The sequence below is a fragment of the Astyanax mexicanus genome, chromosome 11 (genome assembly GCF_023375975.1).
Source record: "Astyanax mexicanus isolate ESR-SI-001 chromosome 11, AstMex3_surface, whole genome shotgun sequence".
In the NCBI taxonomy this organism is placed as follows: domain Eukaryota; kingdom Metazoa; phylum Chordata; class Actinopteri; order Characiformes; family Acestrorhamphidae; genus Astyanax; species Astyanax mexicanus.
Window position 1 is genome coordinate 25,336,174 of NC_064418.1, and position 22,871 is coordinate 25,359,044.

At 38.1% G+C, this 22,871-nt stretch overlaps 1 protein-coding gene across 1 annotated transcript in view; it reads right to left on the reverse strand.

Annotated features, from left to right (window-relative positions):
• xpo4 (exportin 4) overlaps positions 1-22,871 on the reverse strand; it is a 48,795-nt gene that overhangs the window by 4,914 nt on the left and 21,010 nt on the right. The window contains exons 7-18 of the mRNA XM_007255591.4: positions 20,875-20,987; positions 14,015-14,172; positions 12,034-12,208; positions 11,352-11,528; positions 11,044-11,186; positions 9,824-9,969; positions 9,495-9,672; positions 4,566-4,725; positions 3,187-3,356; positions 2,215-2,389; positions 1,587-1,880; positions 288-468 (exon numbers count right to left, since the gene is read on the reverse strand). Coding sequence (XP_007255653.2) covers positions 288-468; positions 1,587-1,880; positions 2,215-2,389; positions 3,187-3,356; positions 4,566-4,725; positions 9,495-9,672; positions 9,824-9,969; positions 11,044-11,186; positions 11,352-11,528; positions 12,034-12,208; positions 14,015-14,172; positions 20,875-20,987 — 2,070 coding nt within the window. The remainder of the gene's footprint in view (positions 1-287; positions 469-1,586; positions 1,881-2,214; positions 2,390-3,186; positions 3,357-4,565; positions 4,726-9,494; positions 9,673-9,823; positions 9,970-11,043; positions 11,187-11,351; positions 11,529-12,033; positions 12,209-14,014; positions 14,173-20,874; positions 20,988-22,871) is intronic.

Genomic DNA, 22,871 nt, shown 5'->3' on the forward strand with positions numbered 1-22,871 from the left:
ACTGGAGCCAAAATGCAGCCAGACATACAACTTAAAAGTAGCAGTAGCATCTTCTATGCAAATGCCTGAATTTTCTTCTTCTGCTGAGAGCTGCTCTCACTGCTCAGCCATCATACTCTATCACTATCGGGTTGCCAGATCCCTCTTAAAAACTCCACACTTAACTGTTTTTTTGCCCTGCGAGACAGGTTTAAGCCTGGCGAGAAATATAGTCCGTTTTTAATCTCGCAAGATCTCGTTCCACGAGATCTCGTCACACCCCTATTGTATAGTTTAAGGGCTCGTACCTGTATCACTAAAATCAATGAACTCTTTGGAGAGTAGGTTGGTGAGGAGCTCCATGATGAGCAACAGGTCCTGGTACTGGTCCTCCTCTGCTGCTACATCCAGTCTCTTACGGCCCAGGTTATTTTTAGAGTAGACTTGCAGCAGTGTGAGACATACCTCGTACAGCTTCATAGACTTGGTCTGCAACAGAGGACAAAAACTAGTCATTATTTAGAATCCTAAACCTCACAAACACACAATTTCATTTATGCAATGGTGAAAAAGTGGCAAAATGATTAAAATAAAAACCTAGTGTTTGGTATTTGGCCTTTATGCAAATATTTCTTTTTTTTTTTTGTTTCGACCAAAATATGTTTCAGCCCATCCCAAACTTACATATAAAAATAATTCCTCTGCAAATACTTACCATTGCAAAAATACATGATTGGACACCGAATTCATCTTATTAATTTGATTAATTAAATGTCTGTTTTAATGGAGTTTTCCAAATGGTATAATCAAGATCTTATATATAAAAGTTGCTCGAGTAAATTTCAGTAAACAAATGTTTGTTTGACCTGTAAAGAACTCTTATGTGGCAGTGGTTTTCATATTGTACACTTTTCCTGAACTAAAATACAAGCATGTTATGTTTGCTCTGTGTTTAATATGAAAGCTGCATGTAAGGTTGAAGGGGGCTGCTTACTATTCATAAAAAAAATATATATATATAAATGAAATGTGAAGAAAACAAAAGTTTGGTGCATCACTTTAAATGGTGCGGTCTCTTTAAAAACTTAAAAAAACTAAAGATTTTTAAGAACTAAAAATCATAACTGAGAATTGCTTATATATGAAGAATATCAGGATTTTTTTTTTTTTAATTATATTACCCAGCCCTACATAACAGTTTTAAAATAATTTCAAATTCTCTTATATGCCATCTTGCTGTCCAGTCTATCTAAAATCTACTCACAGATTTACAAACCCAGTTCAGGTGACTTTGAGGAGCATTTCAAAAGCTAATGGTTAATAGAGGACTCTGAAAGTTTTAATTAATTGTTTTACTGTAGAAACTAGACTTATTTCAGCTTCAATATCTTAACTGACTCAGTCACATCTGCTTCTGAAATTTGCAAATATTTTTATTCTTCCATCTATCTGTATAATTTTTTTCTGTGCCTTCTGAAAAAGGTAAAGCTAAACAGGGGATGGTATCTACAATATGATGACATTACGCATTATAATACACAGAATTATGTAATGTCAGGGGTTCTCATACATTTGTATAAAAACTGTACCTGTAAGCTAGAACTTACCTCTCCCAGGTAACAGATCTGCTTATGGGCCACTTCTACAAACACTTCGATGATGAGATTGACAGTTTCTGGAGAGTTCTGATAGACCTCCATAAGGCCGATACAGCTGGACAGGAAGTCCATGAGGAAACTGAAGAGAGAGCCAACGTTGTCTATCTGTGTTGCTTCTGCAATGCCACAAAGTGCTTCCAGAGTGGCCACAATCTCCTGCTTCACTGCCTCCTCCTGACAGATCTGAGCAAAGTTCTCCTGGTTTATAAGGTTTAGGAATCGCTGCTGGAGTGGGTGCAGCACCTGGTACACAAAGAGGAGGCAGAAACAAACAGAATAAAAGAATGTTTATTTTTGATTGGTTTACATATAAAAGAACAATTAAAAAATAGGCACACCTTGTAAAAAGCCCATGTGTACTCTTTTGCAAAAAATCTAATTTTACAGATAAAAAAAAACATCTGAGCTTATCTATTATCTGATTATGCTAATATTATATGTTCATGTAAATGAGTATACAGATTACAAACTCCCTAACTTTCAGTAATTTTCAGTGACATTCTAGAAATATTCAGACTGATCATGCATTACCCAGCTTACACACACCCAAAAACACAGCACAATACCATATACAGACCTCTGCCCAGTATTGTTGTTTAGTATCAGAGTCCATGTGTGCGAAGCCTCCGAGCACCAGGGCCTTCATCAGGGTGCGCTGTATTGGGCTGGACAGTAAGTGTAGTGGTGGACTTCGGCTCGCAAACTGCTTGGCAAGACTCCACCAGTTCTCACACTGCACTACAATGTTTGCTCTAATTGACAAAAAGAGAAAAAAAAAAATCATGTTAAGATAGAATAATTGACCAGAGAAAAAAAATATTTTGGTATGTTGAAAAGTAGTTTTTAAATCATGTTGAAAAGTTTATTTAAATCATGTATGAATTGTGTACATTTATGCTCTGGAAATTATGTTATGATACTAAAACAATTACAGTAAACATCATGGAAAATTGGCAATGCATAGTGGAGCATTCTTTTTGTACCAATATTTAGTGCAGCTGCATTGTTTGGGGCTGGTTGTTTACAGAGTTAATTTCAATCAACACCCCACTCCAAGGCCTGCATCACACTATTCCTGCACTGCCAGCCAGTCATAGTACTGGATAGCGGTTGTTAATGACACTATTTAAAATAGCCTGTTAAACTGCCAATGAACAAACTCTTGTAATTTGAAACCACAAGATGCAACATTTCTGTACGTATATAAATACATATATATATATATATATATATATAAATAAAACAGTATCATTACTGTTTACTTTTTAATGCATTTTAATCATTTTCCATTTTCTCATCCTGTCAGACTGTTTAAACACTAGAAGCTTAAGGACACACTTAGAACCATGGTAAACAAGTTAACAAATCCACATTTAAAAAATGCTACAGATATTTAGATTTTTAATTTCATTCTAAAGAGCAATACCTTCATTTTACCAACAGGTGGCACAAACACAACACACGCCTCCTAGTCACTGACAGATAATGGACCAGTTAGCTACATAATTAATCCCCCAGTTCCTTTCTTACACAAGTAACTCACACTTACCTTTCTCTCTTTTCCACCAAAGTGACCAAAAGTTCCACCGTGTCATTGGCTAGTTCAGGCTCAGAGCTCCATACTGAGAGATTATTGATGACCTTTTCTAGAAGATACCCCACAATCCACTGCGCTCCTTCAGTGTCAGCCCCAAAAGCTGTGCTTAGCGGCATACTGATCTGAGGACGCCAAGTGAAAGAAAAGAAGCAAAAAAAAAAAAATAAATAAATAAAAATGTTGTGTGGAGTGATAATGTGAAATTTTTATGCATGTTTTATATACAGTGGTGTGAAAGTACAGATTTCTGCATTAATTTTAAACTTACATTTTTCAGATTATCAAACAAACTTTAATATCAGACAAATATAACCCAAGTAAATCTAACAAGCAGTTTTTAAATTGTTTCATTTATTAAGAGAAAAAACAATCCAAACCAATCTAGCCCTGTGTGAAAAAGTGTTTGCCCCCCATAAATTAACTGTGATTAAATCACATTTTTTGGAAACCTGAATTCAATTTCAATCAGGCCACATCCAGGCCTAATTACTGCCAGACATGTAGAACCAATAAATCTATTAAATATAACCTGTCTGACAACATGAAGCAGTTAAAAGATCTCAAAAAGCAAGCAAAAGCAACACATTATGCTGCGATCTGAAGAAATTCAAAAAGTCTGGAAAGGTTACAAAGTAATTTCTGAGGCTTCCTGGGACTCCAGCGGACCACAGTGAGAGCTATTATTCACAAATGGAGAAAACATGGAACACTGGTGAACCTTCCCAGGAGTGGCGGGCCGACTGAACAAAATGATTCCAAAAGGGCATGGATAACTCATCCAGGAGGTCACAAACGAACCCAGAACAACATTTAAAGAACTGCAGGTCTCACTTGCCTCAGTTAAGGTAATTCTTAATGATTTAATAATAAGAAAGATGCTGGGTGAAAATGGTGTTCATAGTAGAGGTCCAAGGCAAAAAAAGCACTGCTGACCAAATAGAACACAACAGCCCATCTCACATTTACTAAAAAAACATTTTGATGATTCCCAAGACTTTGCGTTAATATTCCTTGGACAAAAGTGCAACTTTTTGGAAGGTGTGTGTTCCATTACATCTGACAACTAATTTCAGAAAAATAATATCCTCCAAAGAAAACCCTTCAGGGCAAGATTGGTTTGGATTGTTTTTTTTTCTTTAATAAATAAAATTATCATTTAAACAGTGCTTTTTATATTTACTCAGGTTATCTTTTTGATATTAAAGGTTTGTTTGATAATCAGACAAATATCCGTATGACAAAAAAGCCAAAACAATAGAAAGGGGGCAAATGCTATTTCACCCCACTGTATGTGTGCACGCACGAACACACGCACAGTATTATGAGCTCACCTGGCCATACAGCTTCTCATCCACCAGCAAGTATGTTTTGGCCCAGCGTCGCAGAAACCACACAATGTCTTTACCCATCTGAGGACTCAGCAGCTGCGTTAGACTCGCCCGCGTCGCCCGAGACTCCACTTCAGACGTCCTCAACACTGCTGATAACAATCTGAGAGCGAAAGATAGAGACAAAGAGAAACGATAAGAGACTATACAGATTTGAGTAGTCAGCTACTCAGCAGAGCTTCTCTAAATTTACTTTATTTAATAATTTCCCTCAACACTGTCCTTGCAGAACAAAGTTAGAACCTCAGCTATACCATAAAGAATAGTGGAAGCTGGTTTAATGTACATGTCGACTAAAAAGTACAACCCCAAAGCAGAAAACATGACAATAAAAGAGAAAAAAATCAATGCATTGTTTTCAATTGTCAATATACATTAATCCATGCATCACATTCCACGTATTGCCATGCTGCAAGGTTTTGGAACAGAGGATACGAAGCGTTTAAGTGTTTTAAAGTGTTATTTTGTCCCACTCTTTCTGAAACCACACCCTAAATGTGTAAAAGTACAGGGTTCTCATTCCCATATTTTTATTTATTTATTTTTGATTTCCACATATTCTCTACTGGGGTCAGGTCAGGTCTGCAGGCAGGCCAGTCCAGTACCTCTGCCCACTTTTTCCACAGCCATGCCTTCCTAATGTGTGCAGTATTTGGTTTTAAGATTGCATGGATGTGCTTTAAAAATAGGTTATCTTACCCTTTATAAAAATAAATTCTTTCAAATTTCTTAAATCATTTATTTATATTATGCAAAGCAGAGTGAAATTATTTAAATTCCTTCCAGTTTTTCAAACTGGAGATCCCCTGACAATAAATGTTCCTCAAAGACTAATGGATTCGGCTTTAGTACAAAATCATAAATACAATCACTTGCTGACATCACATTATTATTTTATTTTTTAATCTCATTAATAGTTAAAAAAAATAATCTTTATTTCTTTAGCACATTTAAAAGAAAGTGCTGTACAATAAGACAAAATAACACACACCTTAAAAAAAACACAAATTTCAGCAATAAAAGCAATGAAAATTATCATATTAAAGATCCTGATGACAAGATTTTCCCAATACCGTCCAAACCTTTTCTAATAGTGGGTTATATTTTTCATAGCTTTCAATCTGTATTTGATTCAGGACAGTCTTTATTCTGCATTGTAAGGACAAGAACACATAGGACCACTGCTGTCTTATTTTCAGTTTCTTGCACTAGCCGACAGAAAGCATGCAGTTTTGACTTTGCTAGTAACAGTCAGTACTACACAACAGATAATAAAGTCACAGCTAAATATGGACTCTTAACAAGCTGAAAGGCGGGGAGGTGTCGACTTAATAAAGCTGAGTTTTTCATCTTTTTCCTTGCAGTGAAAGACACATACTGATTTGACTGAAGACTGAGCAGGGAAAACATGGAGAAACTGAAGGGTGGGAGGAATAAGCTGAAGAAGAGAATACGGAACACACAGTCCACCGCATGCTCAGAGACTCAACAAAAACCTACACTAACAAACTCTCATTCCTCCACACCTCCAGTGGAAAGAACAGAAGGATACATAAGAAAGGGATTACTGCAGCTTACTGGACTGTGAGACAGATATCCCTGCAGTGTGGAGCGAGCGCAGCACAGCCAAATGTTTCACATTGTTTGCAAAAACAAAACCTAACTGACATTTCAGAGCTGCGGGTTCGGACATTGTTATTAGGAAACTCAATCCTGCAGTCCACTGTCTTTCCAAATCCTCTAACCTCCATCCAACCCCAAGCTCCCCTTCCCTATCCACCAACCTACTGTCTCTCCAAATCCTCCACTCCTGCGCTGTCCTCCTACTGTCTCTAAAAGCTCTCCTATTCCCCGACCCATCATGAACTCATCAACACGGCATCCTCTCAAAGCCTCGACTCCAACCTCCATATCCTTTCTCCAATAACACAATGCCGTGTTCTGCACCCCCCTTCAGGACACTGTCAGAAAGAGCTGCAGATGAAGCCAAGAGACCTGTATGAAACCCTATCAGACTGCAGATAATGAACATAATTAACAATTCACATCCACTGGCCATTTGAAACTAATTCTAAAGTTATAGATATGATGAGTCAAACAAAACTAATCTCTGTAATACTCTGTAAAACTGTCCTTGACATTGTTGCGGCCCAAAAACCAAGTATCTCAATTTATGCAGTTTTTCACTTGAGATTGTGAAAACGACATATGATTACTTTTCACATTGTGCCCAAATTTACCGAGAAATAGAAATCAAATATTAATAAAATGACTTGGAATAACACCTTTTACTAGCATCGTTTTTTACTACCCTCACCCTCTGTAAAAGTTGCCATTTAGCAGACAAGGTTTTTGGATGATAGCGAAGCAATATAAACGTGCTATAATTAGCAATAATAGGCAGAACCTTTTATTTTATTGTTAGCATACAATTGGTTCAAAGCTAAAATGTAAGGAAAATAAATGTTACATTAGTTCTCAAGATATACCGGGGTATGTAATCTCTCCAAGTTAATAAACAGTAATAGTAATTAGTAAGTACTATATCAGCAATCGGCAAATACATACATGTATAATTTTGGATATAGGCATCAGCACTAGGGGTGGGCGATATGGCCCTAAAATAATATCACGATATTTCATGGTATTTTCGAGATATCGATACTCTTGGTGATATGACAAAACACTGAATTAAACATAAATAAATTAATTCAAAAATACACTACTGAAACAAAATGAAAATAAAATTTAATTATAGCATATATGATATAATATTGTACACCTCTAACTGAGATATATAAAAAAATTAAGAATTTTATCAGATTTGTAACAGAAGTCAATGATTCAGAATGTCATGATACTAATAATGCACTCCAAATATCTCTATATATCCAGGAATAAAGTAAAATAAATGATACTGGACAGATATAATCTGTCTCTAGTGGATATATAATGGAAAATGAGAACAGTGTGATTTTTTTCTTTCTTTTCTAAAATTATAAAAAAGTAGTACCCTGATGTGATAATTATGGGTAGGTGATATGACATGATATTTCAGGGTATAATATTGTTCACGATATCCAAAAATGTTGGCGATATTATCGCATACAATACGATACAGCACAACCCTAATCAGCACAGCATTCCCACATTGGTGCATCCCTTATAATACGGTTACACCCTTTTAAAACACAATGAACTTTTAACTAACAGGACTACTGACACACTGGAACTGAAATACCAAAAAAAAAAAAAAAGAAAAACACTGTTTTTAAACTAGGTCAACATACTGGTTAATTATTGTTAATGGGATCACTTTCCTAAGTAAAAAATGGCTAAATCGATGAGGGGATTATTTATTTCATTACACATCTCAGCTAGATAAGCCTAGACCCTAAAAAAAAAAAAGAGTCAACAAATACCCAATATTTATTTGAATTTAACTATTTTTAACCTTTTCCCTTCACACCAATAAACCGCTCTGCCCTCCATTCACAAACTTTCTCCTGTCCTCTGTGTGAGGGTCTGAGCAGCACCTGGCCTGGCTCTAATTGAATAATGTGTGGGGTGTGGCATTAAAGCCTTGGCTGGCGCCAGGCTCGGGCTGCTGTTCGCGTGGCCGCTCTGGCTGGGACAGGGCCAGGACATTCCCTGCTGGGTGAAGGAGCTGCGGCTACCAGGGAGGATCAGACGCACCGCGCTGCACCGTGCTGCTCACACAGTGCCCCTTTCCCGCTGCCGGACTTTGAACACAGCCAATCTCAAGTAACCAGAAGCTTACAGCCTGCTTTACTGGCCGCCTCTGTGGTCCACAAAGGCGAAGAGCCAGCCGTCCAATCCCACTGCACAACAGCTGATCACTAGAGACTCTGTCTGGCATGAAAATAGCATTCATCTGACATTACACAGATAGTTAAGCTGCTGACAGCTACACACCGGTTGCACTTAAGTCAAGTCACACTATGTGCATGTAAGCTCTATGCACATAAACATACCATGAAAGACACTGAGCTGGTCAGTATACAAACAGTCTGTGCATCTTAAACAAGAAACAACCTGAAAGACAGAGATGCCTCAAGTAATGATGATGGCACTGTGGAGACACCACTGACCTCAGGTTTCCTGGTAAAAGCAGAGCTGTAAACTCTGCTCAATCTGCTCAATGTGACAGGAATCTCAGAGGGTGCAACGATACACCAACTCCATATGTTTTTTCACTGAAATTTTAAAAAGCCAAAAAACTATATATGCATTCTTTTATTATTATACAATTTACCATACTATTCTTTTCTTTTTTGGTTGAATTCTATAAAATTACTTGCATTACTTGTGTTGCGTTGTTTTTAGCAGTTTAATTTTCTCAGTTATTCATTTTTATTTAGTCAGTGTTCACACTTCAGCTTGGTCACCAAAAGTGACTGTCACAAGAGATTACATATTTACTGACCAAGTGGTTACTTGCTTAGAAGGTTTAACACTTGTGTCTTCTGGACATTTAAATGGTATTTAAATCCCATGTTCAGCTGTTTCTGTAGTTTTAAAGCAATAGAAAAAGCTAGGAACAGAAGCCATATACAGAGGCTCCAGAGACTGACTGCATGGTAGAATAATCGCAGACTAATCGACTAATCGCAACAATAATTTTCAGAGTAGTTGATTACCAAAATTAGCATTTGTGCAGCCCTACTACACATGTGCTAGTATGTTTGTAAGGTAACAGAACGGGGAAAATTGAAAATTGTAAATTGTGATTTACATTGTGCAATATAGCCAATGCCCTCTAGAGAAAAAGAGAGAGGAAAAATAATAATGCGACTTAACACCTTGCCACACTGTGAGGTATTATGCATTGTAGACTTGTAGTCTTCTCACCTGATGACGGAGTCGGTCCTGTTGCAGCCTGGGATTGAAGTGGCTTTTTCTCCAGGTGAGCCCAGAATCTGCAGGGTGGTGTTGATGTCCACTTCAGTGGAGTGCTTTATCGAGTACTCCATCACTTCAGTGGGGATTAGTGGCGTCTCACCCTGAGGGTCATCTGCCAAAAGGTAACCTATACAAATATCCAAAGCAAACAAGTTTTAACTGTTTTCATCATTAAGAATTCAAGTCACACATGACAACATTAAGCTTAAATAGTAGAAACAACACTTTAATAATTCGCATGAACTTTTGGTGTTGAACAAAGGATCTCTAGAACAGACCTGAGACTAATATGAGCCAATGAATGTCCTCGTAGAGGTCGTCTAGTACTTTCCGATCCACTGACTCTGGATCTGAAGAGGCCATAAGATGCTGCTGGTGTCTCTGGAGCTGCCCATGAAGCCGTGTGACCCTGTCTTCCAGTAAACTAACAAGAACAAAAAAAAAGAAGTGGTTAAAAAGGATTGCTTTGTGCCATTGACTTTAAAGCAGGAGTGGCAAACTCATTAGAGGTAACTCGCCACATCACGTGCAATCCAGTGTTTACTGGATAACCGCATACTGTGCCCAGTTCTTTTAAAAATGGGCATGAAAGTTCTTAGCTTGATTATGGAGAACTACCAGAATGTGCTAATGATATTTAAAGTGTACAAGTGGAACAGCATCAAACTATTGCAGAGCTTTTAGAGAGGCTGTGGGCAAGGCAAAAAGCTAACTATATTTTTAACTAACAAACACACCATGCTGACAAGACACTGGGAGGACAGCAGGGTTAAGGTGTTAGGCTAGGCTTGGCTAAGTGCCTTCTGTGATCTGTTGCAGTACCGTAAACTAGCTAATAAAATAACTTTTATTTCCCCACAAATCCACAATAAAAGGAAAATCAGCATGTCTCATTCTGAGGCAAAATAACAGGGTGGTAAATAGGCCTGTAAAACTAAGCATTTTTTTTATCCCAACTAAAGTCACATTTACTATTTATACATCAGAAAAAAACAAAAACAACTTAAAATACTCAATAAGTGCAGTCTTCGTTAAATTTGAAAGGTTGCCACTGACTACACGGGTTCTAAATGTATTTAGTGGACCAGATTAGAACCTTTATCAGCTTTGTTCTGGCCCACAAGCCACATGTTTGCCAACCATGTTCTGTTCTAAGGCCTGTTTCACAAATATACATTCTGTATGGTGACAAAATCTCTTTTAGTTATGGTGTTTATGTGAATAAAATACAGCATTTACACATTTACTACTGCATGCAGTGCGTTCTAAAAAAAAAACAAAAAAAAAAAACAGTAAAATAAATATTTAATACAAATACAAACAAACAAACCATGTAAAAATTACAAGCTGAAATGTACTGTTATAATTGTTATTTCTACATTTTTATACACAAAAAACAGACTTAAAATGACTGTCCAACCCTAGGCTGCGCTCGTCATTGATATTCAGTGTAACTGAAACGGGTCTGCAGGTGTGGAACTGGCAGCTGTCCTCTTACCTTGTGAGCAGAGGGATACAGTGTTCTGCTGCAATGCGCCCCAACATGCCAATACTGGCCAACTGATCTGAAAACAGTTCTCTGTCATCCTCTTGCAACTCGTTTATCTCTTCCTCCTCATGAGAAGCCACACCATTTGCAGTCTATAAAAGGAGGAAAAAGAGCTGTTTACAATAAAACTGTATCCTAAAATGTGGAAACTGATGTCACTGATGGTCAACATTTTTGGATGGAAGCAGTTGTGAGTTGAATGCTATTAAAAATATTTAAAAAATAAATAAAATAAAGTTACATTAAGCTGCTCTTACCAGGTTTCTGGTGCCGTCAGGTGCTGCCAAGTGACACTGGATGTAGGAGTTGAAGACCTGCACAGCTGGTTGGATGAAGCAGCCACGGGGAAAGTGTTCATCCTCCTGCACCAGCGTCAACCATGATTCCAGCAGCTTGTCATACGCCTCCATGTACACCATGTCATCTTTATCCAGCTACAGGGTATAAAGAATGCTTATGGAGGACAGTCTTAAAAATACTGACATAAGTTATGTTAAACAATTATTGTGCAAAGCAGAGATTGGACAACAGGGGGACATTCACACTTGAGCAGGAGAGGTAAAATGTGCGTAGGAAATTAGAAATAGTCGTTGACTAATCAACTACTCAAATAAATAACAATGCCGGTGGCATGCACACTTTAAGCTTTTTATGTCATTCCGAACCTTGTGTACTTCAGTAATAAAAAAAAAATAATACAAAAAAAAAATAGAAATAAGCTAACCTCCAGTTCAAAAGTGTATATGGCAGTCGTGTCTGATATGTTTAAGAGTCAGAATAGGAATACATCAAAAATTCTTGTCACTTTTTTATAACGCAGTCTTCTAGTCATGCCCCAGTCAGTTCACTATGCAGAAAATTCTATATAAAAAATACTGAACGAGTCTATGAGCGAATAAAGACATTTAATCTAGCAGATGGACACTATGCTCTACTCACCACCTCCTCGAGGGCAGCACTGCGTCCAAAAGAACAGGTGAGTATTGTGAGGCAGTTTATAAAAGAGGAGAAGAGTTCGCTGGGTAGAGCAGTAAGAATGCTCCGGGGAAATGTGGTGATCAGATTACTGATGATATTAGAGATGCCCACTGCCTCAGAATCCTCAATCTCAATCCTGTTGAAGACAGTAAAGAAAAAGATAATGGATTCAAGCAGTTGGTGGTGATTGATCAAGTGTTTGGAGTTTGATCTTCCAGAATAAAATGCATAACCATCTTGGCTTTCATAAAGGTTAGAGCTAATTTTAGTTCAGTGGAACAATACGTTCAGATGATACGCTTACACACAAGTCAAGGCTAGTGGTGTAATTTTCAATTGACTAAGCCTGGTTTACAAAGCCCTTTTAAAACCCGAGCAACAGACGCAAAACCTTGAGTGAACTCCTACAATCCTACAGAAGAAAAGGCAATAAAAGAACAGAAAAGCAAAGAACTGTGACGCTTTTAATTATAAGAAATCCAAACCATATTTTCCTTTAAATTCCACTCATTGGAAACCTGTATGAAAATGATCACTCAGTCAAGCAAAGATATGAAACAATTAACACTTTATACACACTCACACACGCACAGTGCAACACTGAAACACCACCTGGATTCTCGGAATGCTTCCCCTCAGGAGTGCTGGAGGAGCACTCGAGGTCTGCTTCCCTTATGCTCCCTTCTGAGGCTCTAACCCATATCAGATGGATTTAAATTGCAAGCAGAACCGTTCAATCACAGCAGATTGGCGGACCTGCCGCATGGTTTTCCGATGATGCAACTGGAAAAAGGCTCCAAGAATAGGTGATTACGGAGCGCAGAGAGAGGCAGAGGGGGAGCGGCAGGGAGAGAAAAGGAGAAAGACCCTGATCACCTACATCATTTCAGAAGAAGGTCTGCATGGGTTATTTAAAATAACAAAGCCATCCCTCCACCGGTCACAGAAAACCACAGGAATCACTACAGCTGAGACCACCACAAAACTTCCCACACTTAATATATATGTGAGAACGCAACCTGATGCTGTTTCGGATCTGAACTTTAAAACATTTTAGTTTTAGCACAAATTTGATTTACAAAAAAAGCACAAATTTGAGTTGTAAAAACAACTCATAAATAATATGGTTTTACATACCTAATTAAAATGACATTATGAAATACGCTAATTTTCCTTTAATTGTGGGCTTGATGGAGAAAAACTGTTTACACTACTGCAATTAACTTACAGAAGCAGAATACGACAGCACAGTTTAAACACAAACAAAAACAGTCCAAATAGTTTTTTCACTGTCCGGTTAGCTAGCTGCAGATATGTAGCTGTAGATTTTGAACAAATGTTCATTTCTCAGGCTTTGGCTTTTTTAAATTATAATGCAACACACATATCAACCTGTGCTCTTAAACTTGCAGTCTGGCAGTTAGTATGTGTATGCTTTCCAGTGTTTCAAGTCAACACCACCATTTTTTTGACAGAGCAGTTGAGCATTTGATTAACAAATATTTTTAAATATTTAATAAATACATTTAATCACTAAATTGTTCTTTGATGTATAAACAACCCATATAAATATTGTGGTTTTACAAGCCTGATTACAATGAATTAATTTTGCTAATTTAATGGTGTGCTTATGCAAAAAAAAATGTTTACAGCAGTCATGTTGGATTAGTGCTGCTGTCCACGTTAAAATCCCCCCAGCATTTTTTGTTGGCTTCAAATCATTGCGCTCATGGTCGGGATAGTCTTAAAATTTTGGTTATTCTGAATTGTCTTTTAAATGAACAGGTAACAGTGTTTATGATTAAGAGTATTTAAATTTTAATTATCATATGGGTCTTTTTTTTCAACTGTGCCAAAACAAAAAGAGGTGACATCATCAGGCAGATTAGATTTCCTTCATGGTAAGTGCATAAACTTCAGAAACAGATTCTCTCTCACTGACCCATTGATCATGGTGAGCAGTCCTTCCACCAAGTGGGCCAAATAGGTGACCTGAGCGCTCTCGTCGGGAAAGATGGGTCCGTGCATGGAGGCAAGCTGAGCCAGGCACTGCAGGGAGTCCTGCGCCATGTCGGAGTCTTCCCTGATCTTTCTGTGTACCTGAGGGAGCCAGAGAGACAGTCAGTCAATCAAAACACAAACAAACAACTTGCATGAGAACGGGTGCAGGATACATTTGACCAGTTGGGATAAGTAAATAAATAACTGAATACCTTAAAAAAAGCCACTGATAAGGTACGTTCTTTTCTTATATTTAAACTAATAAATTGTGCTAGACACAAAATATTTTGTGATTTCTGACAGTATCATCAATCAGCTCAAGCTCACTATAGATTTTGTATCGGTAGATATACAAAAAGAATACACGTCATTAGGTCTATCATGAGAGTTAATTTCCTTTGGATGATATTTTTTTACCACAAATAATTGTTTTAATTTTATTGTCATTGTTACATATTTAGGGCATTTTATGCCAAAGGTATAATGGTATTTCGTAAAAATTAGTACAAATATTCAAACGTTGGAATTGGAAGATATTCCCAAACATTAAACAGAAATAAAAATCTGAACACTCTGGCCCAGTTGACATTTATATTAATGGGCTCTCCTTGCTACGGAAAACATAATAGCCAAACAAATTCAGGTCAGCGAAAACTATTGAGGTCATGCCCATGCATTGTTAGATAAGTCAATAATATAATTATGATGACAGGCCTACAAAAAGCACATTAATAATAAAGTCTTTTAAATTCAAGAAAATACAAATAAGTCCTGAATTCTTTTTGTCTCACCAATAGCCTGAAACCACTTAGATCAGGAGGCATGATCTTCAACATTGTGCTCACAATAAAGTAAAACAGGACAGGAGGTGCAAGAGAGACAAAGTAAAAGAATGTGTGAGGGTATATAGCCCCCTGTGGGTCTTCTCTGTAGAAATAGAGCCAGACCGGCCCCCTCAAAGAGTCCAGCAGGAACTGTAGACTGGCTGACTGGCAGCTGACCAAACACACGGCTGGGGAGCTCACACACAGTCTTTCTGAATTACACAGAGAAGCCTCTTTCTGTCTGATTCTTTCATATACTCACACAGACACACTCCTCCTTCTACACAATCCTCTCTCCTCCACTAACCCTTACCCACGAGTGACCGGTCCGTCTTTGATTTTGCAGGTCATTATAGTACTAGTACTAGTTTCCCCATGCAGCACAAATTAGAACTAGAGAGAGTTAGAGGACTGCTCACCTTCAGCCGGAGCGTCAGCAAAAGTAAAGACAGTCACTCTCCAAAAAGCTGCTAATAGAGTTCAATTCAAAGCATAGATTAAGTCCCAATCACAGTTCAAGTCTTTGTGAAGTTAGGAGACGCGACTGATGCCTGATCTTAGCAAAATGGCACCATGGCTAACGGCGCGTCTCTCTAGTCCAGACCAGTCTCCTTCTCTCCTCTACCAGAAGCACATGTGGTTCCACTGCACAGCGGATGTTTGGCACATAGTCCTCTTTCCTTCTTACCGACTCTCTCCCTCTCTTTTTCCCTTTTGCTCAATCCTTCTCCCACGTTCTCACAGTCACATAGTGTGTCCAAGCGTTCTGGCAGGATGCTTGATCAAGATAAGGACAAACACTGGTGCATGAAGACTGAGCATAAATTGTCAACCCAGTCACCGCTTTCAATCTCCACCAGCTGGACTGATGATCCACAGCCTCTGGAGTACTCGCTGTAGCATGGGACCTGACTACTGGAGGACTGGGCTCTCTTTCCACAGTGTGAAATCATTCACTGGGCTGAGGCAGAAGGGAGGGAGGACAAGAATGGGAGGAGGGGAATGAGAGGTAGATGAGACACAGACAGAATAAGATAGAGCTCAACATAGAGAGAGAGAGAGAGAGAGAGAGAGAGAGAAAGAGAAGAGCAAGGCCAAAGTTACGTGAGCAGCACGCTCTGCAAAAACAGCTGCACTGAAGAACATCCACACAACGCAAACTATTCCAAATGCCTGAAGTCCAACTATAGTTAGAGGCTGGCAGGAGGACATCTAAGTGAAAATATATGAGAGAGCGAACAAGAGGGAGCAGCAATGTATTATTAGAAAGAAGACAAAGCCTCTTATGCATCTCCTGGGAGGATCAGATCTTCTCCTGCCTTTTGTTCTTGGACAGTTCATCTCTCCATCAGGTCCACTAAAGCAAAGGGCAAATCACAAACACATCAGGCTATATCTGGCATAACAACAGCAGAATCTGTTTAGACTACTGTAAACATGGTCAGGACACCAACCGATCTAATTCCAACATTCACCACCTGCATTTTAGAGAAATGGTTTAGGCATATTTCCATGGATTTGATTTAAACAATTTCAGGTTTCATTATCTGAGTATTTGATTTAACTTCAGAATGCCATCTGGTAGACCCAAGGCCACCAATGGATATAATTGCCCGCCTAGCAGAAATGAGGTGAGGTTAAGTAAATACAGAACTAGTCAAAAGTTTAGACACACCCATTTTCATTTTACTTTAGATTCGTCAAAGTAGCTCCTTTTGCTTTGACGCCAACTATACCTACTCTTGGCATTATTCTTTCAGTCAGCTTCATCAGCTGTCTTAAATGAGGTCCTAGAGGAGCTGAGCACTTGTTAACTGCTTTTGTTTCACTCTATGCTCCAACCTGTCCCAAACCACCTGGGTTGGGTTTTTATATCAGGTGTTTTTGTAGAACAAACACTTTTTTAGTCTACTATTTAACCGCATGCGTGTTCCATCATAGTTGAAGTCTTTAAAATCACTCTACAATGTAGTAAATAAACAAATAAAAATGAGAATGTGTCCAAACTTTTGACTGGTAATGTACATTTTTCTTCCAATTTAAAACGTAAATTACCCAATCCCTGATTACATGGATTTACTAGCAGTGTCTGCAACACTAGGAGAGTGAAGTCAGCCACTGCCACCTTTTAAATGAACACTGCCCCACCCAAAAAAAAATATATAAAAAAAAATAAAAAAATCAAAGCACATTTCTTAAATGACTTGACTGCAGTGTTGTATAGGAACTAAGATATGAATATGTTCATGGTGGAGAAATTTGATTCTAAGATACTACACTATTTTTTAAAGCTAAACTGAATAATTTGGTCCAGAATGTCTCATTATACAAACTAAAAATAAAGAAAAAAATACTGTATTAATATCAGCATGTCTTATCTAAATGGTGGAGCTGTATTGAAGTACTTAAACAAATACAAAGACTGGATCGCTATTGGCTAAAAGTCAACGGTAAGACACGCTGATTGGATCAAGGCTCAAAAATAATCTGATTGGGGCAGCCCTAGCCTAAAGAGAGATGGGGAAAAAATTCCAATCATAACATTGATTTACTAACAGCAATTACATGGCTGCCCAAGTGTATGAGGAACGAGGGAGGGCGGGAAGAAAAAGAGAGAGGGGGTGTCTGTACATGTGTATATAAAAATAAACCCAAACCACAAACAAAAACACTCCTCAGCAGAGCTGGGTTTGGGTAGGAAAATGTTAGCGTAGCCATGGCTTTATTAGGTGTGAAGAGAAGAGTGCGGATTTATTTTCGGCTGAGCTTGGTTCTCCGGCTCTCTCGTCTCTTTCCAAGCCCCCAGATCACTCAGAGCTCCATCACGAGAGAGACAGAGAGAGAGACAGAGGCCTCAGATGGAAGAGCCTCCCGTCTGCCAGCTTGAGACCCTGACCGACAGGCCGAGGGATCAGAGGCTGTTAACAGGGGCTCCTAATCCAGGACCAGGGTCTAATCCAGCCACCCGACCACAGTCACCTCTGACCCCTGCAGCGCGTGTCTGCACGCCCCACCTGCCCCCCCAATCACAGCTGAGGAGTGAGCGCAAGCAGCTGATGGATCCACACGCACGCATAGAAAAACACGCCACACAGCAAGATATGGAGAAAGACAGCTGACTACACTTCAACCCAATAAAAACAAGCCCTCCACCCTCTGCAAATACCACACACACAAAACGAGATGCCCAAAGTGACAAACCTGGAGCGGCAGACTCCGAGCTGACTTATCTTCAGCCAGGCAGGCTACTATACTTATACCGCTCATGTTCAGATCTTCTGTGATTTTTCCCTGGTGTCACCATATATTTTATATATACGCTGATGGAGCTCTTTATTAGGAACACTTTCTCGTTTATGCAATTATCTACTCAGCCAATCATGTGGTAGCAGAGCAATACAATATCGAATTATCACTATCATCAGATACAGAAGACAGCAGCTAGGTTCTTAAGGTCAATCAAGTTCCTCAACCATCAAAATAGGGGGTAAAAGTATTAAAACTGCTGATCTCCTGGGATCTTCAGCACAGGACAGTGTAGAAAGCGTCTAACAGATGAGAAAGGTCAATAATTCTACAATCAAAAGGTTACAGTAACTCAGAAAACCACTTTGTACTCTTCATAATTCTGTTGAGCAGAAAAATTTCAACATACATGTTGAACCTTGAGATGAACAGGCTACAAAAGTACATCAGGTCCGACATCAGCTCACCAAAACTGGACAATTAACAGAATAAAACTACATTAGCCTGCCACATTAGCATAAATCTTAATTTATGCTAATATACACAGATGGTAATGTAAAAAGTCAACAATGCAGAAGCCAACTTGTGTTGTATCAACAGTCCAGGCTGATTTGGTACAGTCTGGGACCAGTAATAGCAATCGCACATTGCTGCTGGTCACTAATGGCTTCTTCTTGGATAATAAGTGAAACCAGTTATAATGAACGGTGTTTTTCAGTGACTGTACACATTTGCAGTTATTAAATGGAAGATTCATTTTATTTTATATAATTTAGATATTATTGTGTTGCTGAAAAATGTTGCTGAATAAAATAACCATGAACATGTACCAGCAAATGTTTTGAGAGCAAAAATGCCACACCCAGTATTACTAAAGTGTTCCTAATAAAGGGCTAATTAAGTGTGTACACATCCATGTATATGGATAAACAAATACATTGTGTTGCTGACCAATATATATATTTTTTTTGTTTACGACAAAACATTTAACACTAACTGTTCCTTACACTGTGTCAAAATGTCTTATTTAATGGACCAAGAACATCTCCAAAATTACAAAAAATAAAAGCTGAATGTTAAGAAGGTTTTATCTCTCTTCTGTAAAGGTGAGGTTTTGAAGATCTTTTTCAATGCAATGGAGGGCGATAAAATGTATAGATCAGTACTGTACTGATCAGTATATATATACACAATATAAAAACTGTTCTTGAACTGCAGGCTTTACTCTGTAAAAGATTGGTCTCAATAAACCAAAGCTCAAACCAAAATTTTCATATCACATCATCTACAGCATAACACACAAGACAGAACAGGACTGTCTCATCAGCCCACTGAACAAACAAAAATGTCTCCAGTTGGGCTTGTAATGATACTGCTGACCCTCCTTGACCCCGAGCGTGAGCAGAGTGACCCTCAACAATCCCACATAAAAGACAGGAGCAGTGTTAATCAGGAGCCACCAGTTAACAGCTGCTCCTCAGGAGGTGATGCACAATAACACAGTAACACCCTGGCAGCTCGTAGACACAATTCCTCAGGAGAACAGTAGCAGGAGAGTACAGCAGAGTCCACTAGTGATGGAGAAATTAGAGCAGTATCTGGCTGCAGGTACCAAAGGGAGACTATGCACATGTAATGGAAGAAAGTAAAGCGGTGTTTGGCAGCCACGCTCTAGACGGTGAAGGAAAGTTGACCGATTTGTTCCACACATCAGGATCTCTCTGATCAGCCAGGGCTGCATATGGGTTTCCCTACAAATTCTCAAGCTTTCACTTTGTCTCATTTAGTGTGATTGGTGTGGCATCTTCATCACAGTGAGTGGTTTCTTCATTCCACTTTTTATTCAGAGCAATCAGCATTCTTCCTGTAGCTAATCCATTTCTAACTACATCTCATTTTTTATCTGCTTTAAAAGAAACAGTCCAATGTTTTTTTTTACTGCAAAATAGTTGTTAGTTTTTCATTTTCTTCTAGAATAATTATAGCATAAATCAAAAATCAGTTGATGAAAAAACAAATATAAAAGTACAGACGTGCAGAAAAATAGTAATGACTATAATAATAACAAAATAAAGCAAAATAAAGCATACAGTTGCTTTTCTTAAAATGTTATACAAAAAAGGAGTGCATGAACTGGACAAAAAGTGTGACGTGCAATAACACTATTGGATCTATCAATATCAATATGAAACACAATAATTTAAGATCCTAAATTACTTTAAGCTCTTGAACGCATCCATTTTTCCCAGGCTAAGTAGAAATTAGATGCAGCCTTTCACTATGATACTCCAATCTAGTTATATCAGTTACACCACCCTCGTAGATGAACACAGGTAATGCAATTTAAGTTTGCTGCTATTCAAGAGGTTCTTTTGCAGCTCTTTGGATGTGTTTGTCAAACGTTTTTTTATCTTGATGATAAAATCAAGATTTTCTTCCAGCCCTTAAACATACTGTATTTTAATTATGCTTTCACAGCCAGTTAAAATATACCTTACAAAAATATTAAGTTTCTTCATCAATAAACTAAAGCACAACAAATGCCCAACAACAAACACAAAAAAATAACCTTTCCTGATGGAAGCAGGACTCGGATAAAGTTCACAGCCAAAGGAAAGTGTTTTAAGTCTTCTATATACACACCTACACACACTAGACACCATTTAAAGCTCTTTACTTAATTGCACTGCACTTACATGAATATATACAGAAACCAGGATACAGTACTCACGGTAAAGAAAAGGTCCATGACTCTGTGGTCCAGCAGGGCTTCCCTCCACGTCTCAGTAGGCTTCAGCATCACGTTCTGAGTAGCTTCAAACATGGCAATGTAATGTCTGCCCAGTGACGTCTCTGTTAAGGTCAACAGCAGCATCATACAGACAGGCACCGGCTCTACAATATGAACTATCCTCTTCTTTCCTCTACTTTAAGTTTAGCCTTCTACGCCTCTTAAATGTTTGCTCTGTCAGCTGCAATTCCTCCCTCTCTTTAGTGGAAAGTTGCTATAATTCACTCCCACTTTCCTCCGTCTCTGCCTCCTTCTGTCTCTCGCTGAGAGTGTTACTACAGTTAAACCCAACAGTCCCCTCCCACCTCATCTGTGCCTCAAGGTCACTGACTCCGTAACCCACTGGGAAGAAGAAGCTGGAGAGGGAGACAGAGATAGAGAGAATAGTATGAGCGAGAGAGTGAAAGAGAAAAGAAAGAGCACGAGAGCGAGAAAGGGAAGAGAGAGAAAAATAAAATGGAGAGAGAGAGAGACTCCCACAGGAATGTGTGATCAAGGCCAGTTACCGGCAAAGGCCAGGCATTCCTCTGGGCTGGACCTACAGTCACTCCCTGCAGAGAGACACATGCAAGCACAAGAGAGCGCTTGACTGACATACACACTCGCACACACACACACACACACACACACACACACAAACACACGATTCAACTGGTTTTTGATTTAGGATGCCAAGATTCAACTTTCATAGACTTTTGACATTTCTGCTACTCCTGACATTTTGTATGAATTTATTGAAGTAATAAAATGAAATGTTCAAAATAACTCAATGAAACTTTTACAATAAACCAAGAAATTTAATTAATGGCTTTCACTTTGATTTATAATTAATATACTGTATGTATATGTATAAGCCTTGGTTGAATTTGACCACTAAATCTTTAAAAAATTAAATGTGATACAAAATGTGGATTACTTTTTTAATCCAGTACAGACTACAAAAAATAACAGTATGTGAAATATGTGCAAGTATGTGCAATAACGCTGCTGGATATCCCGTCAACACAATAAATCAATAATATCTTACACTGATTAAAAAGATTTCTCAGAACTTGGCTTAACTAAAAAAAAGCATCTCAGTGTACGAGAGGTACCTGAGAGCGGTAGTAGTAGTAGAAATCGAGTTCAGAACTGTAAATGGGTCTACGGCATGAAGCATAAAAAATATATATATAAATTTTACTTTTAAATATATACAGCTCCTAAACAATTAAGAGACCACTTCAGTTTCTGAATCAGTTTCTCTGATTTTGCTATTTATAGGTTTATGTTTGTGTAAAATTAACATTGTTGTTTTATTCTATAAACTACAAATAACATTTCTCCCAAATTCCAAATAAAAATATTGTTGTTTAGAGCATTTATTTACACAAAATGAGAAATGGCTGAAATAAAAGATGCAGAGCTTTCAGACCTCAAATAATGCAAAGAAAACAAGTTCATATTCATAAAGTTTAGAGTTCAGAAATCAATATTTGGTGGAATAACCCTGTTTTTTAAGTCACAGTTTTCGTGTCTCTTGGCATGTTCTTCTCCACGAGTCTTACACACTGCTTTTGGATAACTTTATGCCACTCCTGAAAATTCAAGCAGTTCAACTTAATTTAATGGCTTGTGATCATCTTCAATTAATTTAAAATACAGTCACACCACATGACATTTTGTAACGCTATTGGTTTTGATTGATGATAAATTAATCTACTCTATTAATTTATGTGCACACACCATTCTTAAAGATATTTTAAGGTCTTCAAAATTGCCCCATCTAAAAATAAAATAGAGATTAAAATCAATCAAGTCCAACAAAAATCAGATGCACTTAGTTCTCACATTATTCTAGTCAGCAAAAAAAGACACACTCTCCCCCTGCTGCTGTTTTGAATGTCACAATACACTCAAAGAAAATCATGTAAAGAAATGACATAAGGACCAGGAAT